Genomic DNA, 27,172 nt, shown 5'->3' on the forward strand with positions numbered 1-27,172 from the left:
CCCCCATGGCACTTTATAACTGAGTGCGAGTACAAACAAACACAAGGTGTACAAGATCCTAGATATGCAAAAGCAGGCACTTTATCTCAGTGTGTTTACAAAAAAAGGAATACAAAAGAATAGAAGCATACAATGCTCAGAATTCAGAAAGAAGAGTGAGCCAAAAGAACAAAAGAAGAGATTTCAGAACCTGTAGAATCCAAGCAATCCGCCAGAGTGCGAAAGTGCAAAACTCGAAGGAGAAAGAACCTGGAGCAAAATCTGGATAAAAGACCTCTACAACTGAATAACTCATAGAACCATCTTTCCAACGATATCTGGCGAGCCCAGAAAGGAGTCCGAATGAGCGAGATATGGCTCCCGAAAGGCAAAATACAACATCTGGCTTTGACTGCCAAAATAGGCAACCAGATTGTAGCAAACATCAAAAACACCTGTACCATCATCTCCATCTCAGAACCAACTTTTCGATGCATTTTTTGAATCAAAAAAATATGTTTGTATGCTCAAGTTACGGAAGAAAAACCGATAGGGCCTCCTCATGAAGAGCATATGCTAAAAGTGAAACTTGGGCACAATAATCAAGGAAACAAATAGCACCACTATGATCTACTCAAAAAATCATGCACTTTCAAAAAAAGAATCTCCTCGATACGAGGTCGTATGAGAAAGTTACGATCCTTCGAAGTTTCCAAAACGAGAACTGTGCACAGTCACGACTGAGAATCTGCAATTTCTAAAGAATTCATGCATGAAAATCAAAAAACAACTCCACTAGTGGATAGAGCACAAAAAAATAGCCAAGTTCATAACAAGAATCGTCAAAATCAGAGTCCGTATGAGCAAGAACGAGACATTTGAAAACTGCATTCAAATCTGCGACTGCCAATAGAGAGGGGTATGGCTGTAGCTTTGCATGCTCGATTTTGAAAAATATACAGCTTGCATGCAAAATCTAAAAGATACCCAGATGGTTTTTTGGGGCTGCAAACAAAACCCAAAAAGCGTTTTTCTTGCTGATGTACAAAAGATGTTGCTGTAGTGTAAATCAGACGTCTTTAACAGTAAAAAATGGCTCCAAAAATCAAAAAATGACCCCAGCAACCAGAATATGACATGCAAATGCTGGATCAGCTTCCTAAGTCCATTAATGGCATGTTGGAACCTGCAATACTGATTGAAAACTCTAAATATGCAAGTTGGTTGTCAGATTTGAGATTGAAACTCCAGAGAAAAATCATTTTTGTCAAAACTTTTCTGATTCTCAGGATCATCCAAAGATGCAAGAGAAGAGCCTACTTCAAAAAAACTACAATAAAGTTTATTTGCCCCCCCCCCCCGAATCTCTCAAATAAGGAAACTAAAATCTACTCTTGCACATAGAAAAGCTCTGATACCATGTTAGAATCTGAAAAGATTAACAACCCAGAAAACTAGTGCAAAGATTAAATATCTAAACTATGAATGCAAATGATAAAAAATCAAAATAGCATCATAGAGTTAGTCTCCAAGAGAGTAATGCAAATGCTGGAAGCAAAATAGCATTAAGAGGATGCAAAAATAAGAGATACAAATACAAGCCAGGTAGCATGCTTATATAGGCTAGGAAGAGGGAGGAGGTGGCAACACCAACCAATGAGGAGCAACCATCTATTGGACTAAAGATAGCAAAGTATCTTCCTAAGATAGCTAATGGATGCTCACATGTAGGAAGGTGACACCTCACAACCATTCACCTAATAAGACATGCTTTATTAACCTAAGTGAAATTATTAAAAGTGTAGGAAAAACTTAGCAAAATAGGAAAAATAAAAAAACTACACTAACATGTTGAATCTTGTCATTAATGGTTGCATAAGATGAAGAACCTGTTCTGGTTCATGTGTCCAACCTTTGTATCTTTGATCTTTTCTTCTTTCCAACTATCTGATCCTTCTAGGTCAGAGAACAAGTGATCTAGATTATCCAAAATGATCAAATGTTTGAAACCTTTTCATATCTTTTTTTACAAATTTTTCTAAGTCTTTTTAACTAGCCTTTTCAAAGGTCTTCTGCTCAAAATTTCAAGTTGAAACTTTCATCAATCTCTAAAACTAGGTTGCCGAAGGCTTGCTATCTTAGGGACTAAAATAGATTTTTAGTTCTTCTTTCCAATGATGTAAATGGTTTTGAATTTTGAGCTCTAGATCAAAAGTCATGACCCTGACAAGTTAAGGATGTCTTTTTTACCTACACAAAGAAGAAAACATTAGTCCAGAGAGATGAAAATCAAACCTTAAACAAACCCTAATTATGACAAAAAAGACTGAGAACATAAAACATCACAAATCACATAAAAAGTTCATTTAAACCTTGAAAAGCACAAAAGAATGCACCCTAAGGTGCACTAGGTGTGCTTTATCCCTTATCAAACTCTTTTAAATATGAGAGTGAGCACTAGCGCACCTCATGGGGTGCACTTGGAATGCAATTCATGAGTCATTTTAATACACTTAAGAGTACAAAGGTGTGCAGCTTCCCACCTTTATAGGTGTTTTAATGTTGTTCTTTGTGTCTTGTGTGCAAGTGATGGAGGGCAAAGAAAGTGCATTAGCGCGCCTCTTGGAGGTGCACAGTTGCACACTTCCAAGAGGGAAGTTCTTTTCCTCTTTGACTTAGTGCACTAGCACACCTGGTGAGGTGCCCTAGGTGTGCTAGTATACATCTTCACATGCAAAAATAACTTTTCTCCTTCAAAGAATGGTTTTCAAAATCTAGGTTTTCAGGCAGAGACCTGGATTAGGCAAAAAATAGTAAGCAAAACCCTAAAAGTACTTAAACCCCAAACTAGGAATTTAGCAAGCTAAAAACTAAAGTAGGGGGTCCCCATTTCCAAGTGAAATGGGGCATGCATTGTGAAACCACAACAACTAGTACAATGATTAGAAAGTAACAATAAGCTTGATCTAATAAAAAATTCAACTCACTTGCAGATTACAGATCTTTATTTCAGTCCTCCATTCTGCTTGACTTTCACACACTTCAGCTCTGATAGCTTGTTCACCCTTCAATAATTCATACTCTTAAGCCTTCTTGCTTTGCTCACCAATAGCAGTCTCTTTGTTCAGTAACTAAATGAAGCAATACCTTAGACCTCTTGTCTAAATTAGGTTCTCAAACATGACCAACCTTGCTTCTGACCAGCCATCTCTATAAATAAAAAATTAAAATCTTTTGTCGTTCAACCTCTATCATCCATTTTAGGGTTACGTAGGATTAGGTAGGATTCAATGAATCTACCCATCTTTTCATTTGAGTCCCTTCTAGAAACTTCTTCTTTAATCCTCTTTGAAAAATTCACCTCAAAATGGTTTACCATGAATTCAATGCCACAAATCATCATAGTTATCTTCCCCATGCTTCACAAAATTAAAGAAAACAAAATAGTCAACTTAGATTTGTCAAATCTACGATTTAACATGAATATTGGTACTTGACATTAATATGTTGTCACTTGGCTTCCAAATTGTTCTTCCACTCCTCTTCAACTAGATCACTTGGCAAACACTAAAGTTTATTGGTGTTGGACATCAACTAAACTTTACTTAGCTTACACTGTATCACTTGGCATACACTAAACTTTCACTTTTCTCAACTCCAACTAATTTTTTGCTTGGCTTGCACTAACTTTGCTCGACACCTACTGTCCACTCGATCATGCTTGATAGACTCAATTCTTCTTACTTGTTCTTCTAGACTTAGTCAGTGTATCCAACATTTGTAGACTTAAGTAGATAATCAATAAACTATAACATCACTATCTTTATTGATCTTTGTACTCCTTTTTCTTACCATAACTCAAGCTTTCCTCTAGGTGTTTTTTCTATCTCATTTGATCAAAACCTCCTCATCAATCAAACAAATGATAATACTCAAATGAACTAGGCTATTGTTTTACCAACAAGTAACATGTTTGACATTACTGACAAAACAATGATTGAAACACATTCTCATACTTATATCAATCTATTTTCAACAATCTCCCTCTTTGGCAATGATAAAAACCATACCATCAAAAATACCAAAAAGAAAATAATTCCTTGTATTGAAATATCTCCCTCTATCAACAACTTTCATCTTCTGTATAGGCTACAAAATTCTCTTTTGATCAACAAACAATCAACTCATCCTTATAACTCTCTTTTGATCACTCCCTCTTTCTGATACTCAAGTATCTCTGTACTATTCTGTTCTTATATCTCCCTTAGTAGTAATCATCAGGTACACTATCTCCTTTTGGGAGATGTTCCATATTTCTCCCTTGTTCTCATTGTATTTGGTATTTTTTATTTCTCTCTTTCTTTATTTCTCCCTCTTTGACAACAATGCCAACGACTTGTCATCTCAACATGTAGATATGAACATTTATTCTAACTCTTTGATTACTTTAAGCAACTCTTAAAGTAAGATCCACTGCATCAATGTGTAACATATGCTAATCATCTTAGTTCATGCAGGGCACTACTTATGCTTCTTAAATAGCCTTGGATAGGGATATCATCCCTAGTTTACCTCTTAGATACTCATAAGCATCCTTAGGCAATGCTTTTGTGAAGATATTAGCTATCTTCTCTTTTGTATTCACATATTCCATCTTCACCTCTTTGTCTTGAACTAACTCTCTCAAGTAATGATACTTGATTGCAATGTGCTTAGTATTTGTATGCATCATAGGGTTCTTTGATATATTTATAGCACTTGTATTATCACAATAAAGTATCATAGGTTAAGTGATTTCCTCCTTATACCTTTTAGTAGTTGTTTGACCCACACAATGTTTTGTACAATTTGTTGCAGTAGCAACATATTCAGCTTTAGCAGTAGATTGAGATATGCCATTTTGTTTCTTGCCAGTCCATGTAACCAACCTTTTTCCTAAGAAAAATGCTCCTCCACTAGTGCTCTTTCTGTCATCAATATTTCCAGCCCAATTAGCATTAGTGTAGGCTCTCAACTCAAACTTCTCATCTTTCTTGTAGTATAGACCATAGTCTTCTGTTCCTTTTAGATATCGCATTATTCTCTTTACAACCATCAAATGATTCTCCCTAGGATTAACAAAGAATATTGCAACTATCCCAACAGATAATGCAATATCAGGTCCGCTATGCACTACATATTGCAATTTGTCAATCATAGACCTGTACAATGTTTGATTCACCTCGGCTAAATCATCATTGTTTGACAACTTGTGTCCTATCACCATAGGTCGTGCTTACTAGCTTGGAATCTTCCAATCCAAAAGTTTTAAAAATCTTCTTTACATACTTAGACTAAGTGATGTATCTACCATATTTCATTTGATGTACTTGCAAACCCACAAAGAACTTGATCTCTCCAAACATAGACATCTCAAATTCTTCCTTCATTCCATTTTAAAAGGCTTTGCATAAAGTATCTTGACCTCCAAATATGATATCATCAATAAAAATTTTAGATAGTAAAATACCTTTTCCTTTTTCTGTCTTCAAGTACAAATTGTTGTTATCATCATTCCTCTCAAATCCAATCTTCACAAGATAATTGTGAAGCCTTTCATACTATGCTCTTGATGCTTGCTTCAAACCATATAAAGCTTTGTGTAGTCTACATACCATGTTTTTGTTGTTAGCATCAAAAAATCCCTCTGGCTATTCTATATAGACCTTTTTTTCCAATATGTCATTCATAAATGTAGATTTAACATCCATTTGATAAACTTTGAAACCTTTGTATGCAATGTAAGAAAGAATAGTTCTTACTCCTTCCAATATTGCAATGGGGGAAAATGTTTCTCCACAGTCTATCCCTTCTTCTTGTGCATACCATTTTCAAACTACTCTTGCCTTATTCGTTGTGACTTCACCATTTTCATTTAACTTATTTCTATAAACCCACTTGGTTCCAATCACATTTTTATTTTATGGTTTAGGAACTAGACTCCATATCTTATTCTTCTCAATCTATTCAATCTCTTCTTTCATGACTTTACTCCAATCATCATCTTCTAAGGCATTTTTCACTATTTTAGGTTTATGCATGCTAAGAAAACATATATCACAACTTAGCTTGTTTCTTGTCATTGGTCTTGCATTTTTATCTCCAATAATTTTTGTAGTAAAGTGACGTCTTTTGACATACTTTGACAATCTTGATTTTGCTTTATTTTCCTCATTAGGTTTGTCAACTTCTGAACACTATGTACTTCTCTACCAAGTCATTCAGCATCTCTTTCATGAAAACTAATCTCAGAATCAGAATGTGCCTTAGCTTCAGTCTGCAACTTGACACTTGACTATAGCTTGATTCCTGAATACAACTCGACATTCATTATATGTGACTCAACAATGACTGAAACTTGCTATTGATTTGCAACATCTTCGTCAGCAGACATACCTTCATAAAAGTATACAAAATATTTATATTCCCCTTATTCCTTCATAGGTTCAACCTCATGTACTTCTGTATATTCATCAAATTTCACATTTGCACTTTCCACAACTTTGTTAGCATTAGTATTTAAACACTTATAAGCTTTACTTCTTGTGGAATATCCAAGGAATATATCTTCTTCACTTTTTTCATCTAATTTACCATTCCTGAAATTTTTGAGAATATAACACTTGCTTCCAAATACCTTAAAATATTTTACATTGGGTGAGTATCCATACCATATTTCAAAAGGTGTTGAATGAGTACCTTTCTTGACTTGCACACAGTTCAAGGTATAGATAGTTGTACATACAACCTCTCTCCATTATTTCAAAGCAACATTCTTCTCCATCATAAGTTTCCTAGCACAGTCCATTATAGATATGTTACTCCTTTCAACAATTCCATTTTGTGGAGGGGTCCTAGGTGTAGATGTCTATCTTTTGATTCCTCTGTCATTATAGAACATCTCAAAATCATTTGATAAAAATTCTCCTCCTCTATGAGATCTCATACATTTTAGGATTTTACCTATTTCCTTTTCAACCTTTATTAAGTACCACTTAAACATTTGGAAAGCATCAGATTTTTGTTTCAAAAATATAACTATCATCATCCTAGAATAATCATCAAAAAATAGCATAATATACTTATCACCTTTGTAGCTTTCTACATCAATTGGTCCACACAAGTCAGTATGAACAATATCCAAAAATCATTTAGAGGCGCAAGTCTTACTCTTAAAACTAGAATTTTGTCATTTTGCCTAGAATTGACATTGTTTGCAAATTACATTGTTAGGTTTTTTCAAGTTAGGAAAACCTATGACTCTTCTCATGTTACTAATACTAACCTAGTTATCAAAATTAACATGACATAACCTCTTGTGCCATAATCACACATCATCAATTTCTACAACTAGACAAGTAGCATCATTCATATCAAAGTAGAATAGATTACCTCTAGTTTGATCACTTTTTCCAATTAGTTTTCCATCAATATCATATATCTTAGCTATCTTGTTCTCAAACTCAACCTTGTAACTTGAACTATTCAATTGTGATATATTCAATAATTTATAATTAAGTCCTTCAACATAATAAGCATTGTCACATGACCTCTTTTCTGTGAGTTTGATAGATCCTTATCCTTTTATCAGACAGGGTGCATCATTACCAAACCTTACACTATTTCCATCATAATAATTCAAGGTAATGAACTTACTTTTATCTCCAGTCATGTGATGTGAACACCCACCATCAATGATCCATCTGTCATTCTTGTTCACACAAGACACTAGTGTATTTGTCTCATCCTCATCAAAATCATCCTTCATTGCAACATACACCACTTCATTATCATGATTGTCATATCCATCTTTGGTTTACTCTTCTACAATGTAGCAAGACTTCTTGCCTTTGTCTTTGTAATCTTTATTGTCCTCATCTCTTCTACTTCTATATTTTTCACCACTTCTATTGTTCTTCTTTTTTGGACATATAACAACAATATGACCAACTTCATTGCAATTAAAGCACATGATAAGTAACTTACCATTGAATTTTCCTTTACCTTAGTGAAATCTCCTTGCTAGTAGTGCTTCAAGTTATTTTACATCCTCCTTATCTGTATCATTATCACTGGAAATATATTTTACCTTTTTCTTCTTCTTCTCATTAGGTTCCTTCAATGACAACTTAGCTTTGAAAGTAGATTCAACATTGTTAGATTTGAAGTTGTCAAAATTAGATAGCTCCAAAGCAGTGAGCCTACCTAGAAAACCTTCAAGAGTTAGATTAGAACCTGGTATACATCTTAGTTCTTGTATTGTAGAAACTCTAATAGCATAGATGGGCAGCAATTTTCTCAGTACTTTACTCAATACAATATCATCATCTATCTTACTTTTAGCTCCTCTTATAACATTAACAACATCTTTTATTCTAGAGCAATATTGAGCAACATTCTCACCCTCTTGCATCCTCATATCATCAAACTTACCTCTAAGACTTTCAAATTTGGCTCTCAAAACATTTGCATCTCTTCTATAGATGGTGTGAAGAGCACCCCACATCTTCTTTGCACTATCACAACCCTTGATATCATCAAACTTGACATAACTTAGGGTAGAGGAAATCTCCAACATTACCTAATTGTGTTCTTTCTTCTTTTTTAGATCTTCAGTAGTTAGGGTTCCAGTAGAATCAACATGCTTAGTGGTGATGATAGATTGTGCATGGTCTCTAAGACCTCCTAGGTGTAGCTTTATCAGACTTTGCCATGCAGGAAAGTTGTCCTTGTTAAGCTTGGGTACCTCTCTTTTTAACATCTTGATCTTTTGCTTCCAGTACCTTCAAATTAGTCGTCCCTTCAAGCTAGTCCTCTTAAGTGGATGGTTCTAATACCAATTGTTGGAATTCTCTAGAATAACCAACAAAATCCATTTGCTAATTTTTTCTAAATGGTCAGAGCTTTGGTAGGTAGGAATTTGGTAGGTGAAAACTTAGCGGCAGGGACTAAACCTGGAGGGACAAGGAGTCAGAAATTAGGGATCTTGACAGGAATTGTAGGGTCAGACATGGTTTGGTGATGGATTCCTAGAAGAATATGACAAATTATCAAGTTCCTATTCCATAAAATGTGGTGTCGGGGATGGTTTTTCTATTCCTCTACTTGACTGTCATGTTCACAAAAGGGACCCACTATAGGAAAGGAATTTCTTGGAGGGTGTGGATAAGAATGCAAATGTTTATAGTGTGAAGGACTAGAAGAAGGATAATTTGGATGTAGATCACTGCAAATTATCTTCGTTGTTTGGGAGAAGACCTGGAGGAAAATCTTCTTTTCTACCAGTTACATAAAAATCTTGCTGGGAAAAAGGTGAGATTCAAATCTTTATCCCAGATTTGATTATTGATTTTTCTATTTCGACAATGGATTTTAACCTAGTTGGAAAATTTCTAGGGGCTAGACCAGATATTGATGCTTTGAGAAATATGGTCAAAAGGAAATGGGCACTTTGTGGTCAAGTGGACATTGCACTTATGATGAATGGTTTCTTTTCCTTTGTTTATACTTGTAAGGAAGATTTAAATGTGGTGGTATGTGGTGGACCTTGGTTGTTTGGTAATAGTACCCTAACAATTTAAAAGTGGGAACCCAATATGGTTCATCTGTCTAATGCCCTCTTCTTAACTACTTTGATTTGGGTTAGACTTCCTAGTTTACCCCTTGAGTTTTGGCATGAAGAAATCTTTAAGGGGATAGCTAGATCTTTTGGTGAACTCGTAGTTATAGACAATGTTACAGCTTCAAGATCAAAACTTCAGTGTGCCAAAATCTATGTGAAAGTTGCTCATTTGAAGAACCTTCCATAGAAGGTCGAATTAAATTCAAAACTTGGTAAAATAATTCAAGAAACAATCTTTAAAGATCTTCCAAATGCATGTTTTGTCTATAAAAAATAGAGTCACTGGGCAAAAAATTATCCTTTGAAAATTAAAAATCAACCAAAGTTGGTGAATGTGGAAAAAATGAAAGAAACTAAGATCTAGAAAAGGGTATGGAAACCTAAAGCAATGTTTGAGAAGGGTTTTTAAGGAAAATATATCCAAGATAATCAAACTATAGGAATGCAGATGGAAGTAGAAGAGACCTCAAGGATGCAACAAAAAGAAAAGGATGAAGATCTAATGAATTAGATGGTTATCTTTTAAAAAAAGAGCTAAAATGGGAAGATATAGAAGAATTAGAAGAGACAGAGGAAGGAGAAATCCTACAGGAAGGAAGTAGAATATTGGCTTTAGAGGATATATAGGTTGTAGAGTCTCATATTCAATTGTCTCCCCTTTGTCAATAAATTATATCCATTGATAATGTCTTTGAATCCAATAGTTTGGAATTGATTTCAGATAAGAAAGAATCTAAACAGAAACAGAGTCAAAGAAAGAAAATAGAGAAGAAATGTAACACTTTATCTAAAGGAGTTGAGATCCGGAGTAGTAAATTGGAAATGTGCTTTCCAAAGCTGAAACTAAATGTTGGAACTCTAGAGAAACCTAGAAGGAAAACATCTAAGAAAACTACAGAAAGATTAAGCTTATAGAATAATGCTAATAGTAAAAAGGCAACTATTCTGAATTTTACCCCTAAAAAGTTATGATGAATATTATTACTTGGAATATTAGAGGGATGAATAGTATTCATAAATTAGATATTATTCAAAATTTTGTTAGAGAGCATAAACCAAATATTTTAGCACTCCATGAGACCAAAATGGAGAAAGAGAAAGTTGAAAAACTTAAATCTTTTAATAATTATTGTATTTTGGCAAGCAGCTTTGAAGGAGCCTCGGGGGGAACAATGATATTGTGGAAGCAATCCTTGTTTATAGGTATTTTGTTGAATGCTAATAAACATTTTATGGTGGTTAAGATTGAGAGCATTTCCCTGAACAATGATTGGTATATTGTGAATGTCTATGCACCTAATAACAAGAGTGCTAGAAAAAAAAATTGGGCTACTTTATCTAACATTAAGAGTAATGACTATTATGGTAGATGGATCTTTTTGGGTGATTTTAATGTTCTGCTTTGTGAGCATGAAACAAAAGAGGGTAATGCTAGTCAATTGGATGGAAGATTGGATTTTATGGATTTATTAAATAAGGAAGGATTAATGGACGTTAATCTTCTTGGGATTGATTTCACTTGGAGTAACAAAAGGGTTGGTAATGATTGTATCCAAGCTCACCTGGATAGAGTTCTTATATCACTAGATTGGACAAAAGAATTTGTGTGTAATCTAAATGCTATCCAAAAGATAGGTTTGGATCACTTTCCTTTGTTATTTAGAGCTAAGGCTATTCAAGCTAGAAAGAACTTTCCGTTCAGATTTGAGAAAATGTGGATGCAACACCCGCAGTTTGAGGATCAGCTAGCTGAATGGTGGAACATAAATATTGAAGGAATAACTTTATTTCGAGTGGCTACTAAACTCAAAAATGTTAAAAAGAGAGTTAGAGTATGGAAAAAAAAAAATTTGGGAACATTTTTTTATAGAAAATCAAAAATTAAATAGAATTTGCAAGCTATCCAAGACAACATTCAACTAGAAGGGTACTCAATGAATTTGGTAATGGAAGAAAATGAGAAGATGGTGGAGTATTATGATATTGTTACCAAAGAAGAGATTTATTGGAGACAAAGATCCAGATCTATATGGCTTGAAGAAGGTGACATAAATACAAAAAAAATTCATTTGTCAACTTTCAAACATAGAGCTAAAACTCAAATTTCTAGTCTTGAAAAAGGAAGTATCAAGTTAACTAATGAAAAGGAAATTTTAGAGGAAATGGTTTCTTCTTCTTCTTCTTTGATGTCCTCGGACCTTGGAATTGATTTGACTAAACAAGCTGAGTTGTTAAATGTTATTCCTTCATTGGTTTCTGAAGATCATAATATATTGTTGTGTGTTATCCCTCAGGGAGAGGAAATTTATAAAGTTGTTTGCTCATTAGGAGGGGATAAGTCACCAGGGTTGAATGTTTTTCCTATGATATTTTTTCAGAATGAATGGAAATTTGTTGGAAAAGATGTGTGATGTTAAAGAATTCTTTGGGGCTAAAAGTATGTTGAAGAAAATTAATTCTACTTTCCTCTGTTTGATTCCAAAGAAGATTGGTGTTGATTCCCTGGATTACTTCAAGCCTATCAATAGTTGTAACTCGATTTATAAAATCATTTCTAAAGTCCTTACTTTGAGATTGTTGAATTTGCTTCCTTCCCTTATATCTGAGCAACAAAATGGTTTTATTCCTCATAGACAAATCCTTAACTCTATTATTTTTGTGCATGAGAATATCCATTCTCTATCTCTCTTTAACAATTAGGGGTTTATTATGAAAGTTGATATTGGTAAAGCTTACGATAGAGTAGAATGGTCCTTTCTCCATGAGATATTATTTTCTTTTGGTTTTAGTGTCAATGTGGTTAATCTTATTATGCAGATGACCTCTACTACTACAGTTGTTGTTCTGGTTAATGGGCGTTCCTCTATTTTCTTTAAACCAACTAGAGGACTAAGACAGGGAGATCCTTTATTGCCGATCATCTTCACTATTATAGCTGACTGTCTGGGCATATATATTGGGAAATTGGTTTCTCTAGGGGAAATTAAAGGATTAAGACCTTCTCATCCTCTTATTTTTTCTCATGAACAATTTGTGGATGATACTATTTTTTTAGGTAAAGTTGAGGTTAGGGAGGCTAGGAATCTCAAAAGACCCTTAATCTCTATTCTTCTTCTTCTGGTCAATTAATTAATTGGAATAAGAGCTCTTTGTATTTTATTTATACTCCTATTTATAGAAAGGGTAAGATTGCTAACATCCTTGGTTGTTCTATAGGATTTTTTCCTTGTATTTACCTAAGTCTCCCTTTGGGACCTAATCCTTCAGATTCTTTTTGGGAAGATCTTGTTAAGAAATTCAATAAGAAACTCACAGGAAGGAAAGGTAATTTGCTAAGTCAAGCTAGTAAAGTCACTCTTCTTAAAGCTTGCCTCTAAAGTATCCCTACTTATTCTTTGAGTCTCTTCAGGATTCTAGCAAAATATGTTGATACTATGGACAAAATCCAAAGGAATTTCCTTTGGTCTAGATATGAGGAGAAGAGGAGAATGCCTTTAATTGCTTGGGAGAAAATTTGTAATCCTAAACTAGAAAGTGGGATGGGTATCAGGTCTATTAGGAGTATGAATAAAGCTTTACTTGTTAAGCAGGGATGGAGAGTCTATCATGACAATAAGGAGTGGAGTTCTATTTGGAAACATAAATACCTTTTTGTTGCTCCTACTTTGCCTAATTTTATATATTATCCAAATATCCAATCTTCTTTTAGTATTTGGGGTGCTATTCAAGGAGCTAAACATATTTTAATCAAGGGGTGCATTTGGAAAGTGGGCAATGGGCATAAGATTAGGTTTTGGGATGACGTGTGGCTACTAGATCATCCTTTGATTGAGGATTTTGAGTATAAAACACTTGTTGATATATCCAGATAGATTTATAGTATTTTAGTGGAGGATTATTTGATTAATAGTGAATGGATAAATCTTGTTGAAAGTAATAGGGTTTTTACTAGAATCTAGTTAATTATGAATGCTTAGCTTTTATCCTAACATTGAAGATAATATGATTTGGGGGATTGAACCAAGAGGTTTTTAAAAGTTTATTCTATTTTAGATCTAAGGAAAAGGGAAACAAACCTTTATGGGCTAAATCATGGATTAAAGGTCTAATTCCTAAAATCAATATTTTTTTCTAGATCTTGCTCCAAAACAAAATCTTAACTTTGGACAATCTGTAAAAAAGAGGGGTTTATTTGGTCAACAAATGTTGTCTATGTAAAATGGAATCTGAAGATAGGAATCACCTATTCTTAATTTGTAGTTTCAACCAAAAAGTTTGGAGTTATATCCTTCTCTATTGGAATCTAGATTGGGTTTAGCATAATAATATTGATCAATGCTTCCAAAGTTGGACTTGTCCTTCAAAGGACACTGCTATCAATTTTCTTTGGAAAATTTCTCTATCCCATCTCTAGTGGGAAATCTAGAAAGAAAGAAATAATAGAATCTTTAGAGACAAAGAAATTCTTAAAAGGGTTCTCGGTCACAATATTATCAAAGCCATCAAGGAAAACTTCAAAACTCATATAAAAATGAGTGATGAATTCCAAATTAATATCCCCATGAAGACTAAAGGCTATAAAACCAATATTGATGATCAAAGACATAATGTTAAATGGGATTCTCCACCTATGGGATGGATTAAAGGTAATTTTGGTAGTGTTGCAAAATGAAATCTTGGTAAAGTTGGTTGTGGAGGTATTTTGAGGGACCATACTAGTAGAATTGTTGATGCTATTGCCATTCCTATAGGGATATCTACTAGCCATAAAGTAGAGGCTACAACTACTTTGTATACTATGAGGATGGCAATAGATTCTGGTTATCAGAATCTTTGGTTGGAAGGAGATTCACTCAATATTATTAATATGCTTAATAATAAGAGCCCAGTTACTTGGACTATTGAGAGAAGTATGTTCGAAATTAAAAATCATATGAATAAATTTGATAAGGTTTTATTTACTCATAAATTTCAAGAGGGAAATTTAGTTGTTGATTGGATCACCAATCAAGTTGTCTATAGGGAAAGAAAGATGAGGTGACAAGCTGACCTATGCAAGGAAGTGGAGCTGACGACTATAGCTAATTATGACAAGACACATGCTATGGAAGGAATTATTTTCTAAGATTGGAAAATTTATTAAGGGGAGTGATGAGTTTATGGAGGATAGTATGAGCTTCCCTAGGAAGTGTGTTGGTGCTATTATAATTTGTATTCAACACATATGTAAGGTTAAAAGTTCCTTGGTAATCATAAAAACTTTACTATTTCTTTTGGTTTCCATTTCTTAGGCAAATCACAAGGGTAAAGAAGAACATGAGATGGGAGGGGAACCTAGAAAGCAAGAACTGAGCAATTGTAGGGAGTGGAAGGAAAATGCTTTTGGGTGGGAGATTCTGCAGAAGGGGAAAGTAAAGACTTACATTAAGAGATTCCATGGGTATAAACCACACATTACTGAGATCTTCAAAAATTGGTTTGAAGAAAGGGTCACATTGTATGGGGTCACAATGAACTTGACTAAAGAGTTCATATATGAGCTTACGGGGCTTCCATAGAAGGGATAAAATTCAATAAGGAGACTAACATCTCAAACACAAATTTTAAGAAATTTCTAAAGTTAGAAGCTGAAGAGAAAAACTTGGAGAAAAATGGCGACTTCTACAACCTGAAATAGATTAAGGTCATCTGGAGGGACATGTTGTCATGTATCCATGAGTATTTTATTGTTGTTGGTAGAGAAAAGAGAGTTCATACATTTCACTTTGTTTTCCTAAATCATTTTAGGCATAAAGATAGGACCTCCTTTCCATTTTACGTAAAGTATTCTCTGCTTCAAAGCCTCTATGCTCATAGGAAGAAAGATTATCATCTTGTGCTGCATGAAGGTCTAATTTTACTTATAGATTTTTTTTGTAAAAGTAAAGCCATTAGACCTCTCTAGTTTTAGAGAAGAAGTAGAAAGTGCCTGGAAATGATCCTCATTCTAAGAGAATTAAGGTTAAAAGCGAGGAGGGCACTAGTGATAGCAAGAAAAAGGGCTTCAAATGGGGGAGTAATAAGAAAAACATGGAGGAAATCACAAAGTCTGAGAATTCTGACAATGATGACAAAACGAAAATGGGGGACCTTAGTTCCAACCTAGACGGATATTCTAGGAGCAAAGGGGTGTTGGTTAGTAAAGATAATGTGGAGGGTAGTAAGGACAAAATTATTGATTCTAATGTTGGTTCAAAAGCCTTGGGGGAGGATGTAGAGAAACAGAGTTCGAAGAGAAATGATAGCAAGGAGAAAATGGAGAAGGACACTGGTAAGGAAAATGAGGAGAAAGACCTTGCTGCTAAGGACAACAACTTGAGTAAAGAGGAAAAAGTGGAGAGGATAGAGAAGCAGGATATCAATACTAATATCTAGATCAATACAATTACCATTGCTATTGATTCTGAGATTAGGGTTGATGATGATGATAGGGAAGAGTCTCATGAAGTGAAATTATCCTTACTTCATACTGCTAAGCTTAAAGTAGAGGCTTCCCTTCAAGGCGATTCTTGGCTTTACAATGAGATCATGGAACCCAAGAAAAGAGTGGGGATTATGCATAAAGAATTGGACTATGAATGTACCATGAGAGCTTAGTTGGAATACAAATTGAAAACATCCCTAAAAAGATTAAGGAATATGAGAAGGAACTCTATTATTTAATAAAGGAAAGTGGGCAAAGAATGGAATAGGTTACATCCAGTTTATGTGTAGCGACAGCTAGTCTAGGTAAGAAAAGCAACGAGGAGATAATGTCTCTAGATAATATTGGGATGGGGAGTCTAGGAGGACCTAGTAAGAGAATTAGGTAGATCATGAGGAAAAAGGTCACCGAGGCTCTTGAGGCTCTTGCTTTAGCTTCGACTAGGATTATCCAGAGCACGACAAAAGCAGGTAAAGAGGTAGCGAATATCATCAAAGAGCTATTGTAGGTGCTGGTTGTGGGTGTTGGTGTACTGGATGCTAGTCCATATGGTTTTTTTGGTTTTGCTTTTTGTTTTCCAGCTTGTTTAAACTCTACGTTCTAGGTCCTTATAAAACTTGGTTGCTTTTATTTGGTTTAAACTTATGGTTTTAGGTCCTTGTAAAACCTAGTTTTTTGTGTTGGTTTTGTCTTTTCTTCAAGATTCAGGTCCTTGTAAAACCTGGTGGTGCTTAATGTTTATCTCTAGTTTCTTGTAAAGGGTTTTGGGTCCCTTTAAAACTTGTTTTTACCATAATCTAAAACTAAGAGGGGGGGTGAATTAGTTATCCAAGGTCCAGATGTACAAATAAAAATTTTCATAGCTTAGTGAACCCATATCCATAAAACATATTCATGTATGCATCCATTAGATCATACAATCACTTAAACTTGTAGATTACTATCCTAGGTCAAAATAACTTTACAAAAATGTAAACATGAAACATAATAGATTCAATAACACATTTGTCTCAAGGATTTTACATGAAAACCCAATTTGGGAAAAACCACCAGTAACATGCTACTCATTCTCACTCTTCTGAAGTGATGCCCTATGAAAGACCAACCTTGTTAAAGGTTACAATACACACTGTTAAATGTGACCTAGTTAGAGAATTTCAATCACCCTATTAGGAGTGAGACCTATTAGAGGACTTCAAATAATTCACTTGGAATGTCACCTAATTAAAGAATTTACAAATGACTGTTAGGTCAACCTTAATCCAAAGGATTTACCCTAGACTGGTACAATGATTAGAAAGTAATAGTAAGGCTGACCTGATAAAAAAATACAACTCACTTGTAGATTATAGATCTTTGTTTTAGTCTTCCATTCTGCTTGGCTTTCACACACTTCAACTCTAATAACTTGTTCAGCCTTCAAGCATTCATGCTCTTAAGCCTTCTTGCTTTGCTTGCCAATAACAATCTCTTTTGTTCGGTCACTGATTGAAGCAATACCTTAGACCTCTTATCTAACTTAGGTTCTCAAACATGACCAACCTTACTTCTAACCAACCATCTTTATAAATAGAAAATTAAGATCTTTTGTCGTTCAACTTCTATCATCCATTTTAGGATTAGGTAGGATTCAATGAATCTACCTATCTTTTCATTTGAGTCCCTTCTAGAAACTTCTTCTTCAATCCTCTTTAAATTCGCCTCTAAATAGTTTACCATGAATTCTGTACCACTAACTCATCATGGTTATCTTCCACATGCTTCACAAAATTCCAGAAAAAAAAAATAGTCAGCTTAGATTCGTCAAATCTACGATTTAACATGAATACTAGCACTCGACATCAATATGTTGTCACTTGGTTTCCAAACTATTCTTCCACTCTTCTTCAACTAGATCACTCGACAAACACTAAAATTTATTGGTGCTCGACATCAACTAAACTTTACTTGGCTTATACCGTATCACTCGACATACACTAAACTTTCACTTTGCTTGGCTCCAACTGATTTTTTGCTCGACTTGCACTAACTTTTCTTGGCACCTACTATCCATTGGGTCAAGCTTGACAGACTCAATTCTTCTTACTTGTTCTTCTAGACTTAGTCAGTGTATCCAACCTTTGCATCCTTAAGCAGATAATCAATACACTATAACATCACTGTCTTAACTGATCTTTGTACTATTTTTTCTTACCATAACTCAACCTTTCCTCTAGGTGCTTTTGCTATCTCATTTGATCAAAACCTCCTCATCAATCAAACAAATGACAATACTCAAATCAACTAGGTAGTTGTCTTACCAGCAAGTAGTATGTTTAACATCAGTGACAAAACAATGATTGAAACACATTCTCATAATATGTCAATTTGTTTTCAACATGGCAAAGCAGAGCACACCAAGACCAACGCTGTAGAAGAGAATGTACGAGGCAAAGTCACTCTGTAGTTGTTTTTTTTTTAATCATTATAAAAAAGACCATGTTTATCGTGGGCTCAAAGTGTAGAGTCAACAACAAAGCTTCATTAGTTTCTTCTTTAAGAGTGATATCTTCCACAAAATGTGTGTTTATTGTTCTTTATTCATGTTCCTCTTGTTCTGGTAGCATTGAAGATGATATCCCTTTAAATCTAATTCGTGTGTTTCCCTTACTGGTATGTTTCAAAGGTATATTTTACGTGATCACCTATTAGGATCATTTTTCTAATTGCTCTAGTTTTGCTGCCAAGGGTATTTCTAAGGGAACTCTAGGTAGTCAGAATCTTAAAATTTTCTTTAAACTAAACTATTTCAATATTTTTAGACTTGCAATGGAGTATATTTTTGGAGTTGACCTCATTATTGTTGATCTCCATCATTTCCTTGTCTTCTAACTCTTATAAATGTCAAATTATAATATAGGCTAGATGTGTGACCATAAATTGAGAGGGAAAATTTGCACATGAAACTTTGAAGAAGTTCGAAAGAGAATTATTTTGATTTTGAAGACTTTTTTTCAATAAAAATAGCTTTATAAGCTTGGCTTTGAAGGGATCTCGTCTCATTACATGTAATTGTTACCACTACCTAAAATTGATTGAGAATTTCTCATAAAGACTTGCGACTATTTTACACTGCACTAGTACGGGAAAGGACCTAATAGCCACCACCCTAACTTTTTGTATGTTAAGTTTGTGAGTAGTATGTCAGGTTTCTATGAGTTTTTTTGGGGTGTTTGTTTGCCACTGATTCAAGAGTTTAAAGCTACTATTCCAACTTCTAGAAAGTTACTATAAATTCAAGTGAATTTGATATGTACATAAAAGTCAACAAACAATCAATTGCACAATAAGATTCTGTATTGTAAATATTATAAATACTAGTCCCTGTAGAAGATAACTTGAACCCCCTTAATGCCACAATGATTATCTTGCTTGCATGTAGGCCTAGTTAGAGGTTTTTTTTGTAGTTTTGATATGTAGATGGTTCATTTAGTCATACTCATTTAAGTTGTGACTAGTGAATGCATCTAAAAAATGGATGATGAAAAAGAATAGTATGGATATATTTCATGGCTGCCCAAGAAACATTTTGGCTTCTTCCACCTATTGAGAGAAATCACCAAATTATAACTATCATTATTATTGATAGTAAATAAGTGGCATACACATTTTTATTTGATTAGTATATCAATAATCAATTTCAAAAAAGTTTTAAAACAATGAAATAGACTTAATTTTATGAATTAAATTATAAAAATGCTTATCAACAAGGTCATGTTGCGTTTGGAAAATGGAGGAAGTGAGGTTGATATTGAAGGGGTGAGTGTAGAGAGAAAGAGGTAGGGAAATAACAATAAAGAGGAACAGAGAGAGAGAGAGAGAGAGAGAGAGAGAGAGAGAGAGAGAGAGAGAGAGAGAGAGAGAGAGAGAGAGAGAGAGAGAGGGGGGGGTTATGTATAGAAGGAAAGAGAGATAAAAAGGGAAGAGAAAAAGATAGATATGGTAGACATAAATATATATGGAGGGAGGGAGGGATGGAGGGAGGATACAATGACATATATATATATATATATAGAGAGAGAGAGAGAGAGAGAGAGAGAGAGAGAGAGAGAGAGAGAGAGAGACCATGACTTATATATGTATATATAGATAGTGAGGAGGGGGTTGGGGGAGGGAGAGAGGGGGTGGTGGAATATATAGGGATGGGGAGATAGAGAGATATAGATTTAGATGTTTAAAGGTATAGGAAGAGTGTGATGAGGAGAGATGGATGTATAGAAAGATACATATAGATTGAGAGGTAAAGATAGAAAGAGATCTATGAAGATTGGAAGGATGCATAGAGAGGGACAAATAGATAGGATGAGATATAAAGTGATATAGATGGTGAGTTAGATTGATCAAAAGATAACAAGGATAAATGTAGGGACATTATAAAATGGAGAGGGAGGGAGGGACAGAGAAAGAGGGGGGAGAGGAGAAGAGACACAAATAAACAAATTCTTAATTTAACTTCCATAACTTACGGCGCACCTATTACACTAAGGTGCGATTGCCAATTTGAATTTTTTAAAATTTGCTTCATTCCACTAACTTCACCTATTTGCGTCTCTTGTTTATTACATTATATTTATTATTATTTACATATATTGTTAATTAAATTAAATTCACTAAAGCAAAATTAAAGAACTCCTCGACCCAAAAGCTGGGAAGGTGAACAAAGAACGGCGAGCAACATTTTTTCAGAAGTGAATCGTCGACATCAGGTGTATCGTCGTTAACTGTGAACAAAAATCTTCAATCTCATTCTTTCTGTTTGGCAACTAAACAGGACAGCCTGAATTCTAATCAATGTTGGGAAGGCAGTACAATGCTATAACTTTTTACAAATCGATTGTTCAGAGGTATGCGAGGATTCAAATTGTCCTAGATCGAATTCCATTTTCTTCTGCAGCATTAGCAGACGTAGAAGAAGATTATGTTAATGTTGAAGTGAAAGATGAGTACCCAAAACCAGACCCGAAATTCGCAGATATCATAAGGGCTCTTCCCAGAGTAAAAACAAAGAAACATGCAGCCAAACAGCTCAGGAAAACAGGGAGGATTCCTAGTATTATTTTTGAATGCGAGAACGGGCAGCAAGGTGGGAACAAGAGCCTTATTTCTGTGGAGACTAAGCAGATTAGGAATCTTTTAAGGAAAATGGGCGAGAGTTTTTTTCTGTCAAGAGTATATGATATTGAGGTTCGTACTGCTTCTGATTCCGAAGATGTTGTGGAGAAGGGAAGAGTCTTGCCTCGCCTGGTGCGTATTTATTTTTCGTTTTAAGCTTGAGGTGAAGTGGGTCTGTTTGGTTTTGTATTGCGTGCATTTTTGTTGGCTCTATTTTTTGGCAAGGCTCGGAGGGCATTCACAATTGTTTAAGAGACTTAACTGTCAAAAAAGGGGGACATGCCCGCATACGACGTAAATTAGAAAAACCTTACAAGAGAAGAGTAAGACATAACATAAGCATCAATAACACAAACATGAAAAAATTGTTTTAGCTTAAGTGGGTGTATTTGTTTTCGTATTGGGTGCATACAATTTTTATGAATTTTATAGGAATAACAATGTTGGGAACAATCTGTACTCAAATACTTTTGTAAATAACTAGTAAGTTGCTAAAAATAGTGACTCTTCTTAAAGATAGCCCTTATTTGAAAAACTAGACAATATTTTTGAGTGATGTAAGATTGCTCTCACATCTTGAATGCTTCTATATGAGATATGTAGGGTAATTTGAGAAGAAACCTTGTCACATCTCAGATGTTTAAAGGAAAACCAAGCTGGTCAACCTCTTCCTTTGATAGCCATGATGAATCTTCAATAGGTTGTCCTTTTCATTTGACTAGATACTCTTAATTCTTCTTGCTCCTCGTGCTTTTGCCAACACAACTATCCAAAATGTCTTATATCTCCTTTGTAGTTGAAGTAGGTGTTGGAGTATTCTACTGTACTTCTATTGTCTCATCTTCAGTTCTTCTTTTATGATACTTTGTCATTTCTGAAATATTAAACACTCACAAAATATTGTGTTCACTAGGCAACTCTACATCATAAGCATTTCCTGAATTGTGCTTCTTCAAGATCTTACATTGTCTAAATTTCTTCATCTTCAACTTGTATGTTCCACTCGAAATCTCTCCTTTTTCAAATAAACCATGAGTTTATCTTTAGTTTGAAATTCCTTATGCCTCCTTTTCCGATCAGCCTTATCCTCCATCCTCTTTATTCATCTTATTAATATGCTTCCTCAACTCTTCATTCAATTTTTTAAAGTGTTAAACAAAATCTTCTGCCTTCAACTTTAGTGCTATTCTTTTCTCCACTCTCTTAATTCTGAAGCATTTCAAAGGTTACTCCTATACAAGCTAGAATGGTGATTACTAGTGCTCCTATTGATAGAGTTATTGAATGCAAATTTAGATTGTAATTAAATCAAATCCCACCCCTTAGGTTTATCTCCAACTAATCATCTCAACAGATATCCCAAACTCTTGTTCACCAATATCCCAAACTCTTGTTCACCATTTCTGTCTGTCCATTAGTCTGTGGATCATGTGGTGAAATAAACTTCAATTTTTTTTTTAGCTTTTTCCACAATGTCCTCCAAAAATAACCAACAAATTTGACATCTCAATCTGAAACTATGCTCTTTGGTAGACCATGTAGTCTCACGATTTCTTTGAAAAACAATTCTGCCCCTTGAACGACATCATTAGTCTTCTTACAAGGAATGAAATGCACTATCTTCGAGAACTTATCCACCACGACAAAATGGAATCTTGTGCTCTCTGAGTGCTTGGTTACCCACAAACAAAGTCCATGCTAATATCCTCCCATGACGTATCTGTTACAGGTAACGACTGATATAACTCTGTATTCTGCTTGGTTACTTCTGCAATTTGATATATTCTACAACCCTGCATAAACATCTGAACATCTTGTTGCAATTGTGGCCAATAATAATGCTCACTAACTAGAGCAATGGTTTTATCTTGACCAAATTGTCCAGATAATCCTCCATTATGCTTCTTTGAGTAAGTTCTCCCTCATGTAACTCTTTGGAATGCACTATTGACTCCCCTTGAATGCTATTCCATCTTGGATAAAACACAACCATCTGGTCCTGTCTAGAGTAATAGGCCGTGTGCAAGCTCTCCAAGCCTCACCAAAATCAGGATCCTCGGGATACAAACTATTGAGTTCTTGGAACCCAACAACTTCGATCTACATCTCTGTCAAAGATTCTACCTCCTGCTCAGGGCATCTACAACCCTATTAGACTTTTCACTCATGTGCTTCAAAACAAAAGTGTAACTCTGCGAAAACTCAACTTATTTCAAATGTCTTTGATTTAACTTTCCTTGGCTATTCAAATATTGTAAAGTTTGATGATTAGGAAACAAACAAACTCTTAGGAAAAATATAATGTCCCCACTTCTTCAATGCTTGAACTATAGCATCAAACTCTTGATCATAACCAAAATATTTTCTTTTGGTATCATTCAACATTTAAATAAAATAAGCAATGAGTTTACCTTCTTAATTCAAACAACTCCAATGGCATTGCCACTGATATCACAGTCTACTTGAAATGCCTTAGTAAAATCTAGAAGTTCCAAAATAGGTTTCTTTGTAATTTTCTCTTCAACAAATCAAAACTTTTTGTTGCTTCTGTTGTCCATTTAAACTTTTTTCTATGCCCTCTCGTAGTTTTAGTCAAGGGTCCATAGATACTATTGAAATTTCTGCTTTACTTTTTGTAAGAGCTGGCCAAACCATGAAAAAATCTTACCTTAGTAGGACTCTTTGGAGTAGGCCATATAAGGATGGCCTTCACCTTCTCTGGGCCCATTTACAAACCATTTGATAAGACAACAAATTTCAAGTACACTAATAGCTTCTTCTCAAAATTACACTTCTTCAAGTTAATCAATAACTTTTCTTCTCTTAACTTTTGAAACACCTTACAGGTATGCATTATATGCTCCTCCAATGTCTTACTAAAGCTTGAAATATCATCCAAGTAAACAATAACAAACTTACTTAGGAATTCTTTTAGTGCCTCGTTCATGAGCTGCATGAATGTGTTCGGTGCATTGGACAACCCAAAAGACACAACTAACCATTCTTACAAGACCTCCTTTGTCTTGAAAGTTGTCTTCATTTATTTGTCTTGCAATAAATGAAGCACCTTGTGGTTACCGAGGCCCTAGATATGAAAAGTTGAGAACCACCATATTGCATAATGAGAGAGAATGTAGAAACCCTAAACCAATAAGAGATTCTTGGATACAAATGGGGGTGAATATTATCTTTGATGGATGGAAAGATTTCAAAAATCGTCCATTAATAAATGTGATTCCTGTCTCCCCTAAGGGGGCAATGTTTTTGAGGGCGGTTGATTTTGAAGGGAAGGTAAAAGATGCAAATTTTATTGCTAGGCTTTTAATTCAATCCATAGAGTCCGTGGGAGTTGACAATGTTGTCCAAATAATAACGAACAATGCTAAAGTTTGTAGGGCTGGAGGTGCTTTGGTAGAAGCTTGATATGATCATATCTTTTGGACACCATGCACCGTCCACTCGTTGAACTTGGTGATGAAAGCAATTGGCACCCAAATTGAATGGGTGGAAAAAGTGTATGAGGAGGGTGAGGAGATCCAAATGTTTGTGACAAACCACCATATGGCACAAGCAATTTTCAGAAATTTCTCCGGTTTGGAATTATTGAAGGTAAATTTTAAACTTTATTTAGTTTCATTTATCATTTTGTGTCACACTTTACATAATTGAATAATATTTTTTTTGTGTTGTTTATATATTTGAGATGTGTTATTAACTTACAATTTGAATTAACATGGTAATAGTTTGCTGAAACAAGGTTTGCTTCACACACAATCATCCTTGGACGACTTGTGAGAGTGAAATTTAGCGTTGTGTCAAATGGTTATTAGCAACCAATGGGGTGGATGGAAGCAAGCCAATACAACAAGCGCTAAAATTGTCAAGGATATAACCTTGAGTGATGATTTTTGGAATAGGGTGGAATATGTATTAGAATTCACTGAGCTCATCATTTCTATACTTTGGTTTGCTGACACTGATGAGCCTTGTTTGGGGGACAAATGATGCCATGGACTCCCTGCTAGAGAGAGTGAAAATGATAAGTTTAACTTTTTATACAATACTATATGCTTATTTATGTAGAGATTTTGATTTTTAATTTTAATTAACACTACATCAAGATAACTTACATGAACATCATTTGACATCCTAGGTCATTTAGAGGAGAGACTAGGATCCTGAGGAAACCTTTCACAAATAGGTGGAGAAAATTGTTCTACATTGTTGGAACAAGATGACTACACCTTTACACCTCTTGGCATATGCACTTTCTCCTAGGTATTATAGCGGTGAGATACTTTCTATTCCCAGTAGAGTGGCACCATATAGAGATCCTGAGGTCGCTAGTGGGTATAAGAAGGGATTTAGCAGGCCCTTTAGCGATTCTGAGGTGGCATCAAATGTTAGAAGAGAGTTTGCAGACTTTGAGGAAAAAATGCAGACCTTGATGCAATCGATGATCAAAGTAGAATGGATGCTATTGGATGGTGGCACTTACATGGGCAAGGTTACATGTACCTCCAACCTCTTGCCATTAAGATCCTGTCACAAGTAAGTATTTAAGTTTCTTTTTTTTTCTCCTTTTTTTTATGGCTACTTAGCTTGTAGAATTAGCACTCTTAAATTTTTATTGTATTATAATTTAAATTTACAATTTCTAATTTTTAAAAATTTTGTTGGTTGTCTCTCTAGGTTGCGAGCTCTTCTGCTGTTGAGCAGAATTTGAGTACATACTCTTTTATCCACTTAGTGAAACATAACCGGTTGGGTTCCAAGAAAGAAGTGGACTTGGTATATATTCGCAATAATTGGCGCCTCCTGTTACGCAAGGATCCAAGATATAAGAAGGGCTTAGAGAAGTTGTGGGATGTATTACTCGAGATTGCTGACTTTGATATGACCGTCTAGGATCTAGCTAGAATTTCCTTAGTAGATGTTGAGGAGGACAAGGTGGAGAATGCAACAACATCTGGGGCTAGTGGAATCAATTTGGGTTCCAATGATGAGGATGCAAATATAGTTGGGGATGAAGCCATTGATCTCGCATTTTTTGATGACCCATTTGACCCTTGAAGGGCATTTGCATCTTTGATACTATGAGTCTATGATCATTAATAAACTATTAAACATTTGTCATTTATCATTATGTTTCAAACTTTTATTATCCATCAATTTGATGAACTAGTTTATGTTTTAAAATTTCATTTTGCATTTTAGTAATTCAAAGTATTTTCTTTACAATTATGAACATAGATTAATGAGCCAGTGTTTAATGTTTATCTTTGACATTTGACATTGATCAATGATCAAGTAACATTGATATATTCATACCATGAAATGACTTAGTAAGTTAGTTTTACAAATTAGGCTACACTGCTTAGGAAACTCCAATTTCAGTTTTGCTAAAGCTTGATAGTATATGTTACATACCACCTTATACTCTTTTTAGTATCTAGGTGTCCGCTTCAAATTTGGAACCCTGTTGAACAACGACCACAAAGTGAAACTAATCTATTTTTTTATAACTATTAATATGCTGCAAATGCTACTATTGCCCTTTAGTTCTGGGAAGGCCCATTGTGAGTCCGTGTTGTAAGAATTATGTTGGTTCGTCAGTTATATTGAACTGATGGATTATGCACTCTGCTACATACTTTTGGATGCTTATCTTGATAGTTTCTCAAGAGGGCCTGATTAGGTTTGAGAAACTAGGGGATTGCCATAGGCAAAGCATTAAGTTGTGAAACCATTTATGCTTCACTTGTGAATTTTTTCACAAGTATAACTAGTCCTTTGTGACTTAGGTAATCTCTTTTCTTTGTGCATTTTGGTTGCCTTGCAATTTTAGAGTAATTTGTTGAGTTGTTGGGTCCATTTGCCATCAGTGATTTGCTCTTGAAATCCATTGGAGGCTCATG

The 27,172-nt window shown here is 34.8% G+C and overlaps 1 protein-coding gene across 2 annotated transcripts in view; it reads left to right on the plus strand.

The window, feature by feature from the left end:
* The first annotated feature begins 20,740 nt into the window (after positions 1–20,740).
* Positions 20,741–27,172, plus strand: part of LOC149578363 (uncharacterized) — a 169,087-nt gene continuing 162,655 nt past the window's right edge. The window contains exon 1 of one of the 2 annotated variants that reach the window (XM_089828507.1): positions 20,741–21,386. In XM_089828507.1, the coding sequence (XP_089684633.1) occupies positions 20,934–21,386 (453 nt within the window). In that variant the 5' untranslated portion in view covers positions 20,741–20,933. The remainder of the gene's footprint in view (positions 21,387–27,172) is intronic. The other variant, XM_089828517.1, reaches the window with a different exon arrangement.

Source organism: Cupressus sempervirens, chromosome 1 (assembly GCF_028749045.1).
Source record: "Cupressus sempervirens isolate cs-2001-9-10 chromosome 1, ASM2874904v1, whole genome shotgun sequence".
Lineage (NCBI taxonomy): Eukaryota > Viridiplantae > Streptophyta > Pinopsida > Cupressales > Cupressaceae > Cupressus > Cupressus sempervirens.